At 36.7% G+C, this 21,956-nt stretch overlaps 1 protein-coding gene across 1 annotated transcript in view; it reads right to left on the minus strand.

Annotated features, from left to right (window-relative positions):
• Nucleotides 1-21,956, minus strand: part of Kiaa0825 (KIAA0825 ortholog) — a 406,382-nt gene that overhangs the window by 278,791 nt on the left and 105,635 nt on the right. Inside the window, exons 11-13 of the mRNA XM_075976414.1 lie at nt 17,082-17,272; nt 14,470-14,652; nt 4,525-4,635 (exon numbers count right to left, since the gene is read on the minus strand). Of these exons, the coding sequence (XP_075832529.1) occupies nt 4,525-4,635; nt 14,470-14,652; nt 17,082-17,272 (485 nt within the window). The remainder of the gene's footprint in view (nt 1-4,524; nt 4,636-14,469; nt 14,653-17,081; nt 17,273-21,956) is intronic.

Genomic DNA, 21,956 nt, shown 5'->3' on the forward strand with positions numbered 1-21,956 from the left:
ATGTTTATTCTTGTTAGATGTCAGACTATAGCTACAGAATCCATCTGGTCAGTGTACCCCTAGTCTGCATATTGTGTTCTGCGTTGGTTTCCTGTTTTCCCAGACATAACCTATAGTATGTGCCTGGTAACTGTGTTTAAATTGGTCTGTCCTGAGAAAGTTCTTAGGAAGGTCAGCTCTGTGAATATTTAGTATGTGATTTTTGGTGTTTATTTACATGTTTTTCTGATCACGATTTTCTGAGCTCAAACAACCTTCTTTGTAGCAATGCTTTCTTCTCTGCGTTCATGTATAAAGTGCACTGGGATTAAAGCGAGGCTGATTGCAACATTAGACTCTAGTCCACTCCATCCTTCTAGGCCCTCAGAGCCCAGGCCCAGCAGACAAGATCTGCTCAGGTCCATTGAAAAGTCACCAGAAGATGATATAGAAACATGAACAGCATTATCTTAAGTAAAAGCACAATGAAAGGCAAGCTCTCCAGCTGCGGAGAGACTAGACATTTGTCAGAGTATCATGTCCTCATAGAAAAAATAAGTAGGAAGCAAATGCACGGCTTCCTTAAATTAACTATGCTGAGCAGGTTCAGAACAGACTTGTGACCTACTCAACAAAGGAAGACGTGAAAATTACCTGGAAATATTCAAATAGTTTAATGAAGATCAAAGTTTAGGAAACATTAAAAAAAGCATAAGTAGGAAACATACTATAAATTACTATAATGACTAAACTTGGTTGTCATCTTGACCACATCTGGAACCAACTAGGACCCAAGCATCTGGGTACACCTGTGAGGAATTATTCTCCACTGGATCATTTAAGATGGGAAGACCCAGCCTAAGTCTGGACCACATCTTCTCATGACAGTTTGCATCAAAGGGCACAGAAAAAGGAAACTTTCGCTTTTTGCCTGTTTGCCTTCACTCTCACTGGCAAGTTCATCTATCCTGCTGATGAACTATTTCTTCACTGGCCTTAAAACCTACTTCTAGAGTCCGAAAGAGACTGAAGATCAGGTGAGATACCCAGCCTCTTTGACCAAACACATTCTCGGTCTTTCTGTCAGGAGACAGCCATTGTTGGACTAGCTGGACCACTGCCTAGAAGAGCCATTATAAATCCCTTTTTAGTATGTATAGGTTCCTTCTGTCAGGTCTGTTCCACTCAAGAACCCTGACTACTACAATTACCAAGAGAATATTCTTTCTTGAACATTCATTTGAAATCACTGTATATTGTCATGCTATTTACTTGATAGTGAAATATTCGCCAGTTCCTTTAGTTTAATCTACTATGAAACCAATAACTGTTTCTAAATCATCTATACTATTAGCCTGTACCTTGAATGTAGTTTATTTTACTTAATGCTTTGGAAATACATTTTCCTAAAGGTAGGTCTTTAAAACTGTATTATAAGAGCCTGGAAGAATATGGAAAGATTTTTGCTTTACTTATTATGCACTTCATAGTAACCTTATAGACACTATAGGCGAGTTTATTTCTATGTAACTTTCAGTATTTTGGCTCTGTTTTGGTTTAATTGCATGTCTTTCTTGTTTCTTTTCTTCCTTTTCATTTACATTTAATTAAGTATCTTTAATATTTAATTAATATTAATATTTAATATTTAATTAAGTATCTTTAATATTTCTGAAATATTGGGTAAAGACTCAAATCTTTCCTGAAATAAAATATAAGTACAAAATAAATCAATACTATAGTCACTAGGACGCTAGACTGTAAAGTAGCTCAGCATGTAAGGGCACTTGCCACTGAGCCTGACGACCTAAGTTTTCAATCCCCAGGATCCATTTATGGAGGAAGAAGAGAATTGACTCTTGCAAGTTGTGTGACTTCCATAAGAAATGTTGCAACATGTACCCTCCCCTGCACAATAAATTTAAATAAATATATAAAATTCTAATTCCTATGAAGTTTCAAAAAATAGCTATTTTGGTCATCTCATTTTTCAGTTTTTCCTTTCTCATAACAATAAACCTAACATGTTTTAGTTTGTTATTATCTAACTCATGCATTTCCTACACTATTTTTATTGCTAAGGTGATGAACAGAGTTTTCATGAATAATTTTGGGTAAAGAAGAAATAGTGATACCTGGCTTAAAAATGGAATGTGGGTTGAAAGGGAGGGGTTTTGAGCCACATATTGCTGGTCTAGGACCCCCATTACCATGTCTACCAATGCAAATCAATAATGATTTATTTTAGAATGGCTTTTCTTATTGCCCAGATTATATCATTGTTCTAAGCATGCTGGGCTGTAAGTCACAGGCTCCAAGCCTGTCTCTGCACATTATATGGCCTTAACAGTAGGCAGTTGCCAGAATGTCAGGCATGGAGTGGGATTTATGGAAAAGGTGTTCATATCATACTTTGCATGGAAACTCAGACAAGGGAGATAAAGAACCTAAGGAGGAACCACGTGAACCAAAGTCTAATGCTGAGAATGAACAATAAGTGCAGGTTAAAAATGGCCAACTCTTCAGCATGTGTGAGAAGACTGGGTTAACTGGAGCAGAGAGAACTGGGGTGATAGAAAATGAGGGACAATAAAGTGTGGCAAAACAAGCTTCTTCAGGATTCTGGGGAGGAGAGGGACATGATGAAAACTGTCCTACACATGCTAAATAATAGCAAAGTGAACAACATTCATTCTAATGATTTGGGTAGGAAGGCTGGCTTTGAGAGGATTTTTGAGACACTATTTACTGGTCATAAAAAGACCAGATAAGACTAAGCACCATGAACAGGCCAATAAAGAGTTAAGAAGGTTCTGTCTTTGAAGGATTTATGCATGACACCTGGAGAGCTAGGCAAGAGGGGAGGAAACACAAGCCACAATCACAGTAGAGAACTCAAGAAATGTGGGAAGCTGAACTTAAAATGTTGGGGGAAGGCCAGCACTCAGCCAGAAATGGAGAGATGCAAAAATCTCAACAGAGGTTGTAAATTAAACCATGTGAACAAAGAGCAATGAGAGGAAATGGGCTTGCTTTGGGCTCTTTTTAACCATTTCATATTAATAAAGTTTGACTGTACTCATTGTAAGAAATTTGGAAGACACAAATAAAAATTAAAACCTCTTGCAAACTCACTACCAGAGATAAACCTATAAAGCCTCCAGAGACGACACTCTTTTGGGATCTGGTGTAGTTTTGTTTTATTTGCATTTTTCTGTAGTGTTCTGTGTATGGTAGGATCATACAGGCCCGGGGTTCTCCACTCTATCTTACCTCTTACTAACTGCTCCTGCACAGCAAGCTTTCTCTTACCACGGAGTTGAAGGGCAGCTGTAGATTAGCTCAGCCCTCCCGTAGATATAAACAATACTTTAATAGCTATTTTACTTGTAAAACTTAGTTAGCATCGTCACTTCATCCCTTACAGTGGATTTCTAGAAGTGCATTTCCAAGGATGTTTTTAAGTTTTCAACACAGGCTACTAACATGGTCCTGGGAACCTGGTACCAAGACACCATTTGTGCTGGGAACAAACAGCTACTCGGGACTGAATCTTTCTGTTAGGGTAGTAGATTGTTTACTGACAGAAGCAAAAAGAAAGACACTTCTTGTTTCATTTACCCCTAGATATAGAAAAAAAGAGACACTAAATACAAAAATGAACTATTTTGTGATAAGTTTCCAGGCTCTCACTGGGCTAAATTAAGCAGGATGGAAAGAAGAATTAGTTTCACCCAAGGGGGATGGGTAGTTCCAGAGAGAAAAGCCGAGGTGCTGAGGGTAGAGAGTGCACATGCTTCTGTGAATTTGCACAGATGAACTCAGAGAGGTGGCAACAGCATGCAGAGCCTGGACAGCACCCAGAGCCTAACCAACCGGTAATCGCTAATAATGTATTTCCAACATGACTCAATACTTCATTCAGATCATCAATATCTCCTTTAGCTATTCATGGTATTTTATTCTCAGATACAAAGGAAAGGCATTTTTCCAATGATATATTCTGCAAAGAATCAAACTGCCATGCTACATAATGCCACCAAATGTCATCAGGTCTTTTTTGGAAGTGTATTCTACATTGTGAATGCTTTTTATGATTTTTAAGTGTTGTTAATTAAATAATAAAAATGAAAAATCTTGTTCATAATTATAAAAGTTACTCTTCTCAACTTCTACCTAAGATGTTGAGTTACGTTAAATTGACTGTCTAGTTTTCCTGTCTATATCAGATAATTAGCTGTAGAACTGTCAAATCCCCAATCATAGATCAAGAATGAATTTTTAAATGGCTAGGTAATTAGCTTAAATAGATGAATTTCTCAAAATCCACTTTTCCATTGCATAACTAAAGTTAGGGGAGAAATAATTATGAGTACACTCTATTTGATTCTTGGGCTTAAAAAATTGTGGAATAATCTTCTCCACTTCCTTGCTTACTGTTAAGTTCCTTTTGTAATACTCCTCGATACCCATGCAGCAAGATTCCTGTTGCATCTGTAAAAGAGTCCCAGACTAATAGCCCGTGTGGCATCTAGAAGCTCCCACCTGAGTAAAGAAGCGCAGGACTGCGGGATGCAGGAGACCCAGTGCAATGGCTGAGCAAACAATGACGCTGAGGAACTTGAAGCTGAATCATCCACAACATGCTGAAAAGTTCTAGGGAAACAAAATTAATTATTTCACAATATGCAGGAAACATTAAGCATGCATAGATAGCACTGAATAATTTTGGAATTATACTTGGTTTTCACAAGCCAATTTCTAATTAAAAAAAAAAAGGTTGTCGTTTTATTGAGGACCATGCAGCCACCAAAATGACAATAACCTAACCCCCCAAAACAAAGAAAAGAGATGGAAAAGGTAAACCCAAGCATCAAAAATTAGGACTAATGAGTGTTTGTAGCGTAATCCATACATAGGGAAGGTATAGTTATATCATTATTATCTAATTTCAGAAATTCACAAGAGAAAATTTGTCAAATGCAAACCACACAGAAAGTACAATGAATACAATCCATATGTCTCAGAACTAGTATTCTTATATTTCATAGGATTTTTATCAACCTGCATTCAATGTGCTAATATTTGTAAAATTTGCTTAATTGGGAGTGTAGGGGTTATAGAAGAGGGTAGAAGGGAAGAGGCAAGGAAGGGAAGGGAATGAAGAAAATGTATAGCTAAATAAAAACTATAAAAAGTGAATATTTAAAATAAAATTTAAAAAGGAACATTTAACATGAGGTACATTTTAAGCATCAAAGTGATACACACACACACACACACACACACACATATATATATATATATATATCTCAAAGAATAAATAAAAACATAATTAACTTTATATGGCTTGAATGGCCCAGAGAGACCTTGTAAGAGGAACTTTTTTTTTCTTAAGCTTCACTAAATTTTAGATCAGAGAAAGAAACATCCCCCAATTAGCTGTCAAAATCAGGCTAAATACCCAGTCAATGCAGTCCCCAGAGGGATCTACAGAGGCCAGCAGAGGCTAGCTCAGCACCAGGGTGTCCTCTTCTAGGGGCTCTATCTTTTACACCAGCAATGAGGAAATCCTGAAGAATTTATAGAAGGGCAGTGATGGTAGCAGTTTAATATCTTATAAAGCAGAGTTCAGTAACAGTAAGGGATGTGGATTGGAGGGGGTTATGGATAAGGGCTATGATACTGTACTGGATCAGCAAGAAGAGCCTAAAAAGCTAAGGATATAAAAAACCCTAAATTGATAGAATGAGCAACAGTCATCCTTACTGACAATGCGTTTCAGATGGCATGAGAGTGTGAGGGAGTAGCCTAGAGAAACTCACAGGTATTTCACTTCATTTTAAATAGTCACAGAGGTTTATGGGCATTTTATACACATTTAAAGAGAGACATAGAACAGGAATTTGAATTTACTAGTCCGATATATACAAAAGAAGTCTGATGTGAAGATACGCACATAGAAGTCATCACATATGAGTGGATGAATTCACCCACTGAAAAAGTAGAAAGGAAAAGACGGTCCAAGGTCCTTGGAACAACATTTAAAGCATGACATGAGAAAAAGTATTAAAAACTAGGCAGAAGGAAAAAAAAAATCCGAGAAAAGGCAAAAAAGCCAGGAGAACATTATGTTAGTGAGGCTTGGGAAAGAAAAGATGGATAACAATATGAATAACTGCAGAAAAAGTAAAAAAAAAATATTCTCCTGGGGTTAGTCATCGCATGCACATGAGTGCCATAGTCCTTGTTTAGCTGCAGAAAGGGAGAAACCAAGCTGCAGTGAGTGAGTGAGGACACACTGTAATAAGATATGAGTGCAATGCAAGAGTAGAGAAAGATGCTTTTAATATAAAGGGGAGAAACGAGCATGAGGCCTAAGATAGAAACTATACTTCACAGACACAGGCCACAAAATGGCACAAAAAAATATCAGAAGCTTAGTTGAAATATGTGCCATAGCTAAGAAAATAAACACATTAATCCAAAGCATATCAAGTAATGTAGGGGTAAATCGGAATGAAAATATTTATTAAGAATGGATGTGGGTAGAGTATTTAGGCTGCCTAAATACCATGGGATGAAGATGACAGGACCAGAGTAAAGGATGAGAGGATAAAATGAATGCATAATGGGCTCTCTCTTCTCAGAGAAATACAAGGCAGAGCTACCTGCTGAGGAAATACGGGAAAGGCAAGGTCAAAGAGATGACCAAAGTTGAGAAAGTTGGAAGGAGTTTCCCCGTAGTGTCAAATGTTGTAGTTGTCAGCAGGTACAAAATCTTTAAGTGATAATCTAGTTGTGGGCCAAAGTCTGATAGAGGCCAGCTGAGTTTGGAGGAAAGAGACATGCAATGGGGAGGATGTAGGAAGAAGATGCTGTTTAAGGAAAGGGAGATGCAGGAAAGGTTTGTAAAAAAAAAAAAAAAAAGATAACCTCAGAGAAAGCGGCAGTCCAGGATGAAGGATGTCATAAGTCACACATCATAGATTATCATAGTTTATGTATACGTTTTGTATGCTTTTGAGCCCTTTGAATAAGTCCCTATTTGTCCAGAAATGACGGGGTGCCTCATGCAGCATGCCCTCGCCATCATCATAAGCGCCCGTGTTTTTGAAACGGAGAGTTTTCTTTGTTGAGTATTCCCTGACACTCTTCTACAATATGTCACTTGTCACCCTCTCTTCCTCATCAACTTTTACTAAGTCTTGTCAGAGGACTTACTCTACCGCCAGTCATTTTACATTTACTTTTTTCCTTCATTTTTATTGTATATTTTATCTTCTCTTTGCCCCTAGGAGAAGGTAGCTCAGGGTTATTGAGCAGTACTGATCACAGGTAGGAGAAAAGGAACGAAATAGAGTTTGTATCTAGTGGAGATTTTATCATTAGATTTGTCATATTTTTGACAACTTACTTAGCCTCTGTTTTCCAGCTTGTAGTATGGGACCATTACAATGTGTGTGAGGATTCTGTGAAATAATAATATGCAGGACCATGTTTCAATGTCAATAAAGCTCAGAAAAGGAAAGGTGCTTCTATGAGAACAGATGTAAGGTGCTGTAAAAACAAAAATGCCTCTCAAAACTGCTACTAAAGTCCTAAAAGTTGAAATAGTTACTTACTTGCAATTTTATCCTCAATAGCAGAAAAAAATAATACAGGATCTAATAATAGTGGAATGGTTAACTATTATCAATTTTTCTTAGATTTAAATCCAAATAAAACACAGTATTTAGCTGGGTGTTTTTTGTCAGAACCTCTTCTCTTTTACTGAACCTACAGATTCCTCAGTTTGGCAGGAGTAAGGCTACTTGACTATAGAGGGTGTTATGGCAGATGTTTATGGTCTCAGAGGGGGTGTGATCTGTGTGAGCATTTAATTCCACAGCAAGAGCCCAAATTAGTTTCATTATTCTGGAGAGTATAAGCCAGTGAAAATTGGTCCATGAACTCAATGGGGGGATGAAATTATGAATTTGCTATTAGATAACCTCTAATGACATTCAGTTTACAGCTAAAAGAGATGACATTCTGAATAATTTACATCACAGAATAAAATACAACATTAAAATCTATAGTTATATTTTCTCCAATAACATATCTTTATAAATGAAATTTAAATACCTGAAATATTGATAAGTGCTTAAAAATTAATACAGAACATAAAGAGAGCTTTGTTTAAGGTGGATAAACATGTCATGTCCTTCCTCCAAGATGAGGGAGCCAGGCCCCATACCTGTGCCTTCACACCACACTGCCTCGGCTATCGCATTTGACACTCTAGGTTAGATTTATTTTCTTTTGCTTCTCTGATCTTTGCACATGCTACTCGCTTATATTTTGGTGGGGGATTCCACTCTGTATGCTGTGAGTATCATTGGTTAATAAAGAGACTGTCTTGGGCCTGTGCAGGGAAAAGACATACGTAGGGAAAACTAAAGTGAATGCTGGGAAAATGAAGGGTGAAGTAAAGGAGAAGCCATTGAACCGCCACTGGAGACAGATGAGCTGAAACTTTGCTGGTAGGCCACGACCTCATGGCAATGCACAGATTAATGAAGATGGGTTAAATTAAGATGTAAGAGTTAGCAATGAGGACCCTAAGAGAGACATGGGTAGTAGAAGAAGACAAGATCTCCTAAGTTAATTGGGAGCATGGGGACCTTTGGAGAGAGGAGAAGGGTAGAGGAAAGGCAGGGAGGGGAGTAGGAAAACTGTAGAACTCAATAAAAATCATTAAAAAAAGAGTTAGCAAATAAGAAGCTAGAGCTAATGGGCCAAGCAATGATTTAAATATAGTTTCTGTGTGATTATTTCGGGTCTGAGCTGCTGGGCTGCGAGGAAACAACAAGCAGCACTTATCACAACAATCTTTATTTGTTTTTTCTTTCCCAATATATAGACCTGTTCTTGGGCTCATGTAATCAGTTGCTGGGATAAAATAAATCCAAGGTACCTCAGAAGTGAGAACAACCAAGAGCTAAAAAGACCTAGCTGGATTTATGCTTGGCTTGTGCCTTTTGGAATCTGGCTGTGCTCCAAATATGATGCTAACAGACTGAACCTCCATAATAGAGTTAAAGTATCTCATGGAGAAAAGTGGAAAGTGGACGGGGTTAGGTCAAAGTTCTTTCATCCCTGCATAGCTCAGAGCTTGGGTCGCCAGACATGTTAAATAAAAAAAGAAATCCAAAACCCTGTCTTGAAAACAAACAAACAAACACAAAAGAAATCCAAGAGAAAAACACTGTCTTGGAAAAAGAATTAAGTTAAAACTGAAATATTGAGATAATATGGAATATTAAAGCTATGTGGGCCCTTTTGATGGCCCTACAATCATGAGTCCAATCACTCACTAGTGCAATCACTAGTCCAATCGAACACTTCAACATTGAAATGGAATCCAAATCACTGCTTTACTCTTTAAGTGTCATTTGTAAGTCTGAGGTCAACCTAGGCTACTAGCAAGATAGTGCCTCAAGAAAAAAAAAACGAAACAAGGTATTGGTACACACCTGGTGGGTGGTGATGTGGGATTTACCTCTGTATGCTGTGATTAACACTGGTTAATAAAGGAACTGCTTTGGGCCTATAGCAGAGCTGTAGGGAAACAGAGCGAGGTGAGAAAAACTAAGCTGAATGCTGCAAAAGAGAAGGTGGAGTCAGAGAGAAACCATGTAGTGCTGCCAGAGACAGATGCCAGAACTTTAGCTGGTAAGCCACAGCCATGCGGTGACACACAGATTAATAGAAATGGGTTAAATTAATATGTAAGAGTTTGCCAATAAGAAGATAGAGATAATGGGCCAAGCAGTGATTTAATTAATATAGTTTCTGCGTGATTATTTTGGGGCTAAGGGGCCAGGAACTAACTAGCGGTCTCCTCCTTACAACAAGGCAGAAATAGGTGGATTTCTTGAGTTTGAGATCAATCTGGTTTATACAGTGAGTTCCAAAACACCCAGGACTACGTAGAAAAACCCTATCTTGAAGAAACAAAAATAAATAAATAAATATAATAAAACATGTCTTCTCTGGGGTCATATGATGTTTAAATGCCAATGTGTAAGGGTCAAAGTAAGGCACTTATAGGAGAAGGTAGTTTCCTTTACTGCTCATGTAGTGGATTGCAATTCTAAATGAAAAATAGCACCCTGACATTAACAAATATGACTTTAAGTTAGAAAATGACTACAAAAATACACAATTCATAGTAGGTACAGGATAGAAACAGGATGAGCAGGAGAGGAGAGTAAAATGGGTTTACATGTCCATGTGTGAAGAGGACAGAAAGAAACGTCATACACAACAGAGCCAACCAGATGAAGGTGCAGCATCCAGGCTATCTCCAAAACCAATGTTCAGCTATTTCTTATGCTCTACTTTATTAGGCCGACCTACAAAGGTGTATTTTTTTAAATTTTACAGATATTATCCAAGTAATATTACGATGGAAGAATACAAATGACCTTATAAACAAAATTGTTAAGAAACTTCTTTTAGGAATCATTTTGCATTGTCAAACACTTTTTTTTCAAAGTCTAAATAATTTTACTTTTAGTCAATACTTTTCCCACCTAAGCCAAGTTTTTTTTTTTTTTTTTTTTTTTTTAAGTAGCAGAGGATAACATAAAACCTGCAATATTCTTGGCTTAGCCTAAGGCACGCAACATTATACCAGGCTAACCTAGATTCATTTTAGTGGCTTTAAATATATAATTCAAATATCACAACATTTACAGGTTTAATGTATGCAGTTAAAGTTTCTATTACATTCAAGAATGGTATAACCTTCAAATCCATTAGCTTTCTACTTGTCCTGTCTTCTTCACTACACTGATTCCTGTGTCTACAGATTTTCCCAGGCTTCATGTTCCTAAAGAATGAAATGCCTATCTTTTTAAAACTCACCATACTGCTTTTGTGGCTCATTTTTGCTGTGGCATGTTTCAAAATGCCATTTCATTGATATTTTAGGGTAGTACTCCTCTATATGTTTACCCTGAGTCTTGTTTATCTGTTCATGGGGGGGGGGGGTTTCTTTCAACTTTTTCTACTGAGAAATATACTGCTTTGCTCATTCCTACACAATTTATTTTTTTAATTTATGGTGTGCACATGCGCTTTCATGGCTGGGTCATAAGATCATATGCTTAACATTTCATTTAAGCATACACTGTACCCAACAGAAAGAATTGCATATGTCATTTGTTCTTGAGATGAAAAAGTTTTAATTGAAAATACACCTTTCTTTGGTGACTGTGAGATAGTTAGAAAGAGCACAGGCTAAGGCCATAATCTCAAGGACCTCACATTAGCATAGCTTCTAAAGAAAGCTCTGGGTAAACAACCCTGGGATACATTGGAATGTGGTGACTGAAAAGGCACATGAACCCTCTGAGACGCACTAAGACATGAGTCTACACCTTTCCTCTTTCTTAGGATGCTAAGCTCTGACTGGCATGCCAACATTTATATTCAAAGACCACTGTTCTATGTTATTAAATGCTGGGATTACCTACTAAAACCAACTTCTTGTAAATTAGGCATTTTGCTATGACATATGAAAACATTTTGGATAAGAAGTATTTAATTTTAATAGAATTTATCAACCTTTTCTAAAATCGCTTGTGGGTAGTTTAATAGCTCACTGTTGTGACCCTTGCATATCACCACAGGGCTGTGCAGGGAATAGTGTTTTGTTTTAACCAATTCATGAAGAAAAGTTTAAAAAAGAATGTACATTTTTAACATGTTTTGTTCTTCCTGAAAAGATTTTAAAATTATGTGTCATTGCCCTGGGAATTAGTGGTTCGACACTAGGCTCAGAATGAACCAACTTTCAGCTTATCTGTCAAAACCACAGGAAACAAAGGCAGACCCCTTCTTACAAGTCATGTCATGCCAAGTGACAATGGCAGGTACATTCAATTTTGTTACTTTTCCTTCCCCAAGTCCTTAAAGCATATGGTGTAATTTTCATCATGAGCTAGAGAGGAGGGTTTTCTTAGAATGTTCATAATCAGATAATGTCATATCTCAGCTATATAAAGCGACTTGAAAGCCAATAGGGTTTACAAAAGACACATATATCCCTCCTTGGTGAAGAACACACTGCCTTATAGACTTCCCATGTTACAAAAAACAAAATGCATTCCAAGATTTGATTCATATTCCAAGATAATAATAAAAACAGAATAAACACAAATAGATAAAATTTGTAAATATTTTGGAATTGAGAACTTTCAAAGCCATGAAAATATATTTGGGGGTTTGCTCATTCATGAGACATAGGCTCATGTTTTATATTAAGTAAATCTAGAGGTTGTGTTTGGAACAAAATGTTCCACAATCATGGTTGAAATTAGCAATTTGAATTTGCTGAGTGAGGTTACCACTGCACAAATCTCAGTGTTGAGTACTAGCATAGTAGTTAAAATGTTTCAAAAGACCATAGGTTAAAAATAATAAATATATGTCTCATTATTACTATTAAAATATACAATCTGTGATCATAATTTATATGTTTTGCAAATGCATTTGGAGGTTAAAAGTTTTCAATTCATCTGTGAGAAACCATGAAATTCAATATTGCTCACCATGACCAATCCATGAAATTTGTCAGGTGGTTCCTGATTTTCACAGGGCCTTTTTCTGAGATGAACTGAAAGCATAGCAATTTTTTCATCTATGGTAATCAGTTTATTTTACTAGGATTTATTAGGGGCTTCAAATTTAAGCTTTTTATATTGTAAGCCATTTGTATATAATCTCAACCTTATGTTAGTTTTCCTCACTGTTCCTCCTTCTCTCTCAAATAGTTTTCTGCTTATAAACAAGTTCTCAGCATCTTTTGCAAGAAGGAAGAACCTGCTAGGAATGGGTATGCGTCAAGCCATAGCAGAGCTGAAAACAAAGCTGGTAATTACTTGTAGGCCATGGCCATGTAAGCTCAGAGTGTTTCAGAAGAAAAATCTGTGTATCACTCTAACTAGAATTCACAGAAAAGAGCATTCTGCCTAATTTATCCTAAGTAATAAAAACATTATTGACATTTTTAATACTGTTCAATAAAGTAAGAATACATCATTATTTAATCTTTGAATATAAAAACAAACACTTTAATGGGAAATTTAAAAAATGATATTAAAGTTTGTTCATAAGATCTATTCCAAGGTTTCCTATTAGAATCAAGATAAATTGAAATTAAAAGTAATTTAAATTTTTATATTTTACTTTTATTTATAAGAAATGTATTTTACTTTTAGTGTAATTACTGATCCAGCTTTACATGGCATTACTAGTTAAGACATAAAAACCTAATGTTAAGATATGGCAGATTTATGGAAAGTACGGAACCATTAGATCTTGTTCAAATTTGAGCACATTTAGAATTTTTTTAAAACTGTATATTTTTAAATTAGAACCAATTTATCATATAAAAAGTGTAAATTACTGGGGCACAGGAGACAGCTCAGTGATGGGAGATTCTCCTCTGTATGTTGTGAATCAGTGGGTAATGAATAAAGTTGCTTTGTCCTACCAGCAGGCAGAATAGAGCAAGGTGGGAATTCCAAGCAGAGATAGAGGAAAAAAGTAGGGGGATTCAAGGAGATGCCATGTAGCTGCTGAAAGAGACAGATGCCATGGAACCTTACCAGTAAACTCCGAGCTTTGTGGTAAAATATAAAATAATGGAAATGGGTTAATTTAAGATATAAGAGATAGCTAGCAATACGCTTAAATAATTGGCCAAGCAGTGCTGTAATATAGTTTCGGTGTGATTATTTCAGGCCTAGGCAGATGGGAAATGAACAAGTAGCCTCTGCCCACAGCTTAGTGCTTAAAAGAGAATATTGCTCTTGAAGAAGACACAAATTCAATTCCCAGCACTAACATCAGGCAGCTTACAACCTTCAGTTTCAGAGGATATGGCAACTTCTGGATTAAAGGCACCAGTGCCCACCTGTGTATACCCCCCCATATAGACAAAATAAATTTTTAAAAGTTGGAAGTTATTAAATACAGAGACAGAGAGATGGATGGAAGGATAGGTAGGTGATAGATAAGACAGATAGACAAATGATAGGCAGACAGACAGACAGACAGACAGATAGATAGACAGACCCTACTCCAAAAGTAAAAGTTAATGCTTGGCATGACTGCGCAAGCTCATCATCCCAGCACTCAGGAGGACGAGACAGAAGGATCTCATCTTTGAAGACAGTAAAGGCCATATAGTAAGACTGTTTCAAAAAACAGAAAATCAAGAAAGTGAAGCTTAAAATATATCAAGGGCTTATTCACTGAATAGGACTGACCAATGGACATAAAGCATATTTGGAGTAACTAAATAGCTTTGAGGACTTGTTCATGTTCAATATAAAATATCTCAATTCATGATATTGAAAAGTACTTCAGAGTTCTTCTACTTAGTATTAATACAGAATTCAAAAACAGATATGATAAAACATATTTGATACTTACTTATATAATTCTGTTAGTGGTGATGTCAAAATTGCTAATGATGTAAAGAGGTTGTTGCAATGAGTATGAATTTTAAAAATTTTATGGTTGTTATACTCATGAGGATTCAAAATTTCCTGTACAGAAGTACAAACTGACCATAATAAGTTCTCAGTGCATATTAAGATTGCCGTGACATCAAGTCTATTGCAAAGAGAGAAAAAAAATCATTTCAAGTAAAACAACAGTGTTATTGCTTGCTGCATACACACTTCTCTGTGCATCCTAAGCATATGTAAGAATAGAAAGGTACAGTTACACATCAGAGATATCTACACAGATATACCCAAACCAGGAAGTGTCAAGACACCTTTGAATGCTTAGGAGTTGGATGGCCCTTAACACAATTGCTTTTAGAATGGCAAGAGCTGCAATGCTGCTTTATTTGTTTGTAATAGTTTTTTTTTGAGAACTTCATCCATGAATATTGCATGTAAATCACTCTTCTTCCTCTCTCTTGTTCCAACTGCTGTGCTTCCTCCCAAATTCGTAATCTCTCCTTTAATTGTAATTCTTACACATAAGAATCCTCTACAAAAAATATTTGCATTGCATTATCAGAATTCTCTTACAGAAGGAAGGTCTTGAAATTAATTTGAGAAATAGGAGCTGGTTGAAAAGAAAAATGAACTATCACACACACACACACACACACATCATAGGTAAGTATTCGATAGCAGAACATGTCTCCATGCCATCCAAACATAAATCATCAGAAAGAACTCAGACGGTCAGGAAACAGGCTCTCCTATGAAAGCAGAGATAGGAAGACATGACAACCAAGGCACAAGGTGAGATGCCTATAGACTCATAGATTCCTAAAATTATATTTATTTGTGAAATAAGACTGTATTATTTATCTTATTAATCACCATTCTTATTTTTATTGCTCATGTGGCATTTCTTTAAAATTTTAAGCACATTTTATTGTAATCAGCACACAATAATTCTACATATATTTTGAGGTCCAACATCTCAACCCATGAATACAATCTGTGAAGGTACATATGTATTAGTAATATATAACATATGCATAAATCATATATATGACTTTGGCCATATGTTATCTAGAGACTACTAGAGCTTAGTAGTCAATAATAACTGGCAATTATCAATAATCACCAGTAATTATAAATAATCACTATTAAGGCTTCATTTTAGTTTTATTTGCTCCTAATTGTTAATAGTTTCTAATTCAAGATACACACACATATTTTGATTTCCATAATAATGATGTTTTATCCTTTATCTCTCAAATACAAATATTCACATATTTTACAGAGAAAATTGAGAAGTAATAATTCTAGATTTGTATAACAATTTTGTGCAATCATCAAGAACAAAAAGCCAAAGTTCCTAGAGCATAATAACTAATTAAATATATCATTTATTTCATGAGCTAACAGCAAATCTTATAATATAAATATCTTGTAATCATGAGCCACACTGCAGCCAACAGAGATTTCTATTCATAAGAAAGAGTAAAGGTATTTTTTAATTTGAAAAGGAAGTTTACATCTATATTTCAGAGTTCCTTTTTTAAAAACAGATTCATCAGTAATTCAAAACAGCCTGTGCAAAACACTGTGGCAGGGCCTAAAATCCCTTCAAATCACAGTGTGCTTCATAAGAACATGATTAGAAAATGGTTCCGCTTGCCAAAAATACAGAAAAAACAAAAGTCTCTGATGTCTGTAGTTCTTACTAAAATATATCTGAAAACAGTATCTCATACCTGCATCCCGGTTTTTCACTTAGGCCAAATATCTATAAAAACAAATCTTTCCCCATGTAGCTCAATGTTATCATTGAGCTCAACTGCATAGTCTTCACTGCCAAAAATGCTAGAATCACATTCTAATTCAGTCTTTTATTTAAAATCTAGTGTCTTCTGCATCTTGTTCTCTTCAGATGGCTTTCAATAATATACAGAAGGGCAAAAGGAAAAATAAAGGAAAAGTCAGGACAATAAATTAGACTATGTTTGTTATTCTTGTTGTTATTTGATTTTTTTGAGACAGAGTTTCTCTGTGTAGCTCTGGTTGTCCTGGAACTGTGTAGACCAGGCCTCACACTCAGAGATCTGCCTGCCTCTGCATTCTGACTGCTGGGATTAAGGATGTGAGTCACCACACTAGGTTAGAATGTGTTTTAAACGAAGAGGTTTCCTTAATGAAAATAGTTGCTCTGCTTGCAAAGCATAGAAAGTAATTAAATAAGAGGCTAGAATCCTTGGTAGCTGAGTGGACCCAGGTCAGGTATGCTACTCCATCTCAGCATGGCAATCTTCTCTGCTACATGGCCTTAATGTGCTCTTACCTAATTGTGTCCATTTGAACTATTGTCACATGTGGGAATATTTCCCACAGGCAAGTGGGTTGTAATGCTTGCAAAGGGAAGAATGAGCAGGGAAGTCACTTGGGTCCAAACTCCACTTTTGTGGAGAACAGGCACCCCTCCTCTCGGATGTCAGAAACATGCTGAACACAAGAGTTTCTGTCTCGGGATTCAGGATTGCATTTTGCTTTACAAGCATCTCTAAAGCAGTCTCCTTGAAGACCAGCTTTCATTACCTTATCTGTGCAGTTCTCTTAGGACTGGGACATGCCTGAGCATATCTGGAGGCAAGTAGACACAACAACTTCTCCAGGACACTTGCCAGAATCTCCTGGGCCTGCTTAGCGGGCAGTATGGTCCATAGATCATGACGCAGAGCCCAGCTGAAGTAATGCCACATCTGGACGGAAAAGGAGCATCTTTCGCCCTGGCAAAATCATCACACATTAAACAACTGAATCACATCTCTCAAAATGTCCGTTTGCTTCCTAGGAACCTAATTAGTTCAGGCTGAGAGGAAATCATTGGAGAGTCGGCTAGATGACCAAGAATGTTTTGACAAGCTGTCAAATATCCTATTGACAAAGGAACATATGTTTTATTTCAATTACAAATGAGATATTCTTGTGTAAATCTATACTGCAAAGAATAAACCTAGCATATTCTTGACCTACCTGGTCTTGACCTGCCTTTTAAAACCTACTTTTAGACATCAGCTTTTAGTTGCTTAACAAGTCATGCTGATTAACAAAATTAAAATCTGTTTCAATTGTTTATGGAGGAACTTTTCCCTGAGACAATTAGCATGACTGAGTTAATTTTACAAATCTTTCAGATTTTGTATTATAATGGAATAAGACGACTGAAAACAAACCCATGTACTAACTCTTAAGCACATTCAAGAACCCCGGTGTGACACTCAACTATTGAATACATTAGTACATTAAGCAACATCATTAATGATATTTTAACAATATTTTATGATAGTAACAGATAAACAGTAATCCAATCTTACACCATTTTGTAAAGTATAGGTGCCTATTATCACTGTTTTACTATTTTTACATACTTCCACAGGATCAAACTCTCATTTCCCCCATTTCTCCATAGATCTCATCTGTGTACTAACTTTTGCCTGACTTCAGGAGGAGATTTAGCAGTGGCTGGGCCAAAGGGAACAGGAAGTAAGGAGAGCGCAGCCTGCCTCAAAAGGTTTGCAAGCAAGCATTAATTAGGCAACATGGGGCTGGTATTTGAACTCATTTCTTCAAACCAGATCAAGATGATCTGAAATAGGAAGTAAAGAATGCATGTTTCACAGCTAATGTTGCTATGTTAATATATCAAAACATAAGCCACTAACATTTTCTGTTTTATCTCTAATCACGTCTCTTTTGCAATCTGCTGTGTCCACTAGTATAGTTTCAAGTGTTATCTAAGAAGTATCTGCTTTTGCCAAGGGCTAATGTGAGATTCCCCTCTGTATGCTGTGAATATGTTTTAGTACCATTGGTTAATAAAGATGCTGCTTTGGCCCATGGCAGAGCAGAATAGAGCTAGGTGGGGAAACTAAACTGAATGCAGGGAGAAAGTAGGTAGAGGGAGTTAGGGATATGCCATGTATCTGCTGAAGGAGAAAGACTTCAGAACCTTACTGGGGAGCCACAGCCTCATGGTGTTATACATATTAATAGAAATTGGTTAATTTAAGTTATAAGAGCTAGTTAGAAATACGCCTACGTTGTTGACCAAGCAGTATTATAATTAATATAGTTTCTGTGTGATTATTCAGGTCTGGGCAGCTGAGAAACAAAGGCACAGTCCCCAATTACAAAGGATAATGTGTCCCCTGTCATCCCAGAACTTGAGTGGCTGAGGAAGGATGATTGATATGATTTGAAGCCAGGCAGAGCTACATAACAAGTTCCAGGCCACTCTGGGTCACAAAGGGAAATCCTGTGCCATAAAGCAAGCAAAGATAGTCTGCTCTCTTCCTAACCCAAAGTTACCAGCTCGTCACACAGATATTTACATGGCATTCTTTTGACAGTTACATTGATTACTAAAATAGTGTAGTATTTGAAATAATAGTGAGTGATTTTTCTAATGATACTAAAGAAGGAATGAAACTATTATTCTCTGTGTGGGAAATTTGGACTCAAAAGTATCAGAGTTAAGTTTAAACAGTAAGGGATTTAGAGTAGGTGGTCTTTGACTTCCCAATTAGATGGGCTAAACTACTTAACAGAAAAATGTATAAAATTAAAAGCAAAGCAAAATTAATGTTCCATTTGTTTTGTGGTGTGTAAATAGAAACTGCTCATTAATTTCCTGACTGCTCAGACCCAAATAATCACACAGAAACTGTATTAATTACAACACTGTTTGGTCAATGACTCAGGCATATTCCTAGCTAGCTCTTACATCTTGAATTAATCCGTTTCTATTAATCTGTGTATCAACAGAAGTCTGTGATTTACTAGTAAGGATCTTGTGCCTGTCTCCTTCAGCAGCTACATGACGTCTCTCTGACTCCGCTTACTTTATCACTAAATATCTCTGTTCAAATATCCCACCTGGCTTTGCTCTGCTAAGCCATTGGCCAAAATAATTTTATTCCTTAATCAATGGTAATAGAACATATTCAGAGCATACAGAGGGGAATGCCACATCAGTGGTGTGTTCTAAGAACTCTTGTCAAACTAAGAGGGGAGTCTCAATGTTTGATTCACTCAGAACTTTAGAAGCAAATGAAATGCACTCTTGAATCAGCTGATGCTGGAACTTGTGATACGGGATGTGGCCTAATGACAGTATGATGAAAAAGATTTCCCATAATTTTCAAAATAGAGGAAACCAATTTATTTCACAGCTATCTTTTAGCACAGAGATTTTTTCTGTTCAAAATGTAATGTGTGCATTTTTAAAGACTATAAATTGTTTCATGCCTTTGAGGAGTTCTCATGCAATGGCCTTTCTTCTACTAATTCTCTCTAAATGAATACAACTTCCGAGGGTGTATGTGGAGGTTCCATTGGACTAAATATGACTCATTTTTTTTGACCTGTTTCCCTGCTTGTTGTTATTTCAAATGAAGGTCATCTGTCTATATGTTAATTTCATTGGTTAATAAAGAAACTGCCTTGGCCATTTGATAGGACAGAAAATTAGGTAGGCGGAGTAGACAGAACAGAATGCTGGGAAAAAGAAGGCAGTGAGGCAGACGCTATAGCTCTCCTCTCCAAGATGGATGCAGGTTAAGACCCTTCCTGGTAAGCCACCACCTCGTGGTGCTACACAGATTATTTGAAATGGGTTAATCAAGATGTGAGAGTTAGCCAATAATACGCTAGAACTAATGGGCCAGGCAGTGTTTAAAAGAATACAATATGTGTGTTGTTATTTCAGGTGTAATGCTAGCCTTGCAGGAACCGGGCAGAACGCAGCCCGCCGCTCCTTCTACAAATACAACTTCTGAGGGTGTATGTGGAGGTTTCATTGGACTAAATATGACGCATTTTTCTTTACCTGTTTCCCTGCTTGTTGTTATTTCAAATGTATTCTGTAGTAAACATCTGTTATTTTTATAAACCCACTATAATATAAACAGATGTGAGTATTTGCTTAGATTATATATCAGGAAACATGCAGCTGGACTTTATTATAGAAGCCACTCAATATTATCTCTGAAATGAGAATTTTTTACTTTTTGACTACTGGAAAACACAAGTTCCTAAAATTGAGCAGAGGTCAACTATACAGAAAGCTTAATTTTAAACATGCAATCTCAATACCCATGGCACTATCTGGCCAAGGCTTCAGTGGAGAAAGCTCCAGCTCTTTGACTCATGCAGTTTAGAACATAGAAATGTGTGCCTGTAGTTCACTTGTTCATAAAACATGAGCAAATATTGCTCCCTGGCTTGTTATTATTTTACTATTTTTCTCTATTTCACTGTGCACATGGTCATAGGTTTCTCTGAGATCTCTACTCAACCCATCATTTCCAATCAGTCATGCATCATATATTTTCCCTTAAAACAAGCTTTCTATAGTATAGTTCTGTTCTACAGATCAGCTGATATGATGGGAGAGAGGAGAAAGTGTCCCAGTAAGTAAGATACACTGTGTCAGGTACACCACTCATTAAAACAGTTTAAAATCAGGGTTATTTCCTGAGCCATCTAAATTTTTGGTAGGTAAGAAAGCAGTATCACTTTTTTCTATGAATAAATAAGAACTGTTAGCTCTGCAATTAAATTGTAACTACCGACCATGTAAGTGTGTGGTGGGGACTCAAGTACTGTGTAATCACAGAGTAACAGTCTCTTTATTTCTGTCTTTGAAGCTTAAGCTTTGCTATAAGATATGAGATGTGTGTTACATGGTATTTGTTTTATTTTTCTGTTTTCTAAATACTCAGTAGCTCCAGTAGCCTGTCCTCAGTGCATACACTTAATTTACACTGTACAACTGTTCTAGTTCCTGCTTTGCGTGAGAGGAGACATACTCTGACTATACGCTGAGGTGGTGCCTGATCTTCACTGCAAACATCAGATAGACTTGTTCATTAGTATCTGGCCACAGTGAAATAGTTTGAAACATGCTGGTTCCACTTTCTGTCACTCTGTTTACCTCCAGGCAAGGGGAGTCTGGGATGTTGCCAGAAGAGCGGGTACCAATACTTTCCTTCTTATCTCAGGCTACCAACAGTACCATGCCACTTTCTCTCTCGCTTTGCTTGCTGCTACCACTAATGTTTGAAACACAGCAGGTTTGGAAAATGATGTACGGATGTTCTTGCAAAGAGAAAAACTATCTGGGAAGGGATCTAAAGAGATGAAACGGCCTAAGGAAAATGGGAATGTCATTAAGAGCATCTTATTAGTGGCCACTGTTTTAATAACATCTATGATATCTCAGGCACAAATACAGCCCATGCCTAGCAATGGCAAGAGTGATTTCTGAATAAAAGCACACTCTCTTTTTCTAAATACTCCATAGTGGTTCAGACAATCAAGGAAAATGACAATCATAAGCTGTGATCCAGAAGAAAGGGTACTATGGCAAATAAAGGTGAGTCTGGTCATTGAAACTTTAAACCTCAAGTA

Source organism: Microtus pennsylvanicus, chromosome 6 (assembly GCF_037038515.1).
Source record: "Microtus pennsylvanicus isolate mMicPen1 chromosome 6, mMicPen1.hap1, whole genome shotgun sequence".
NCBI lineage: Eukaryota > Metazoa > Chordata > Mammalia > Rodentia > Cricetidae > Microtus > Microtus pennsylvanicus.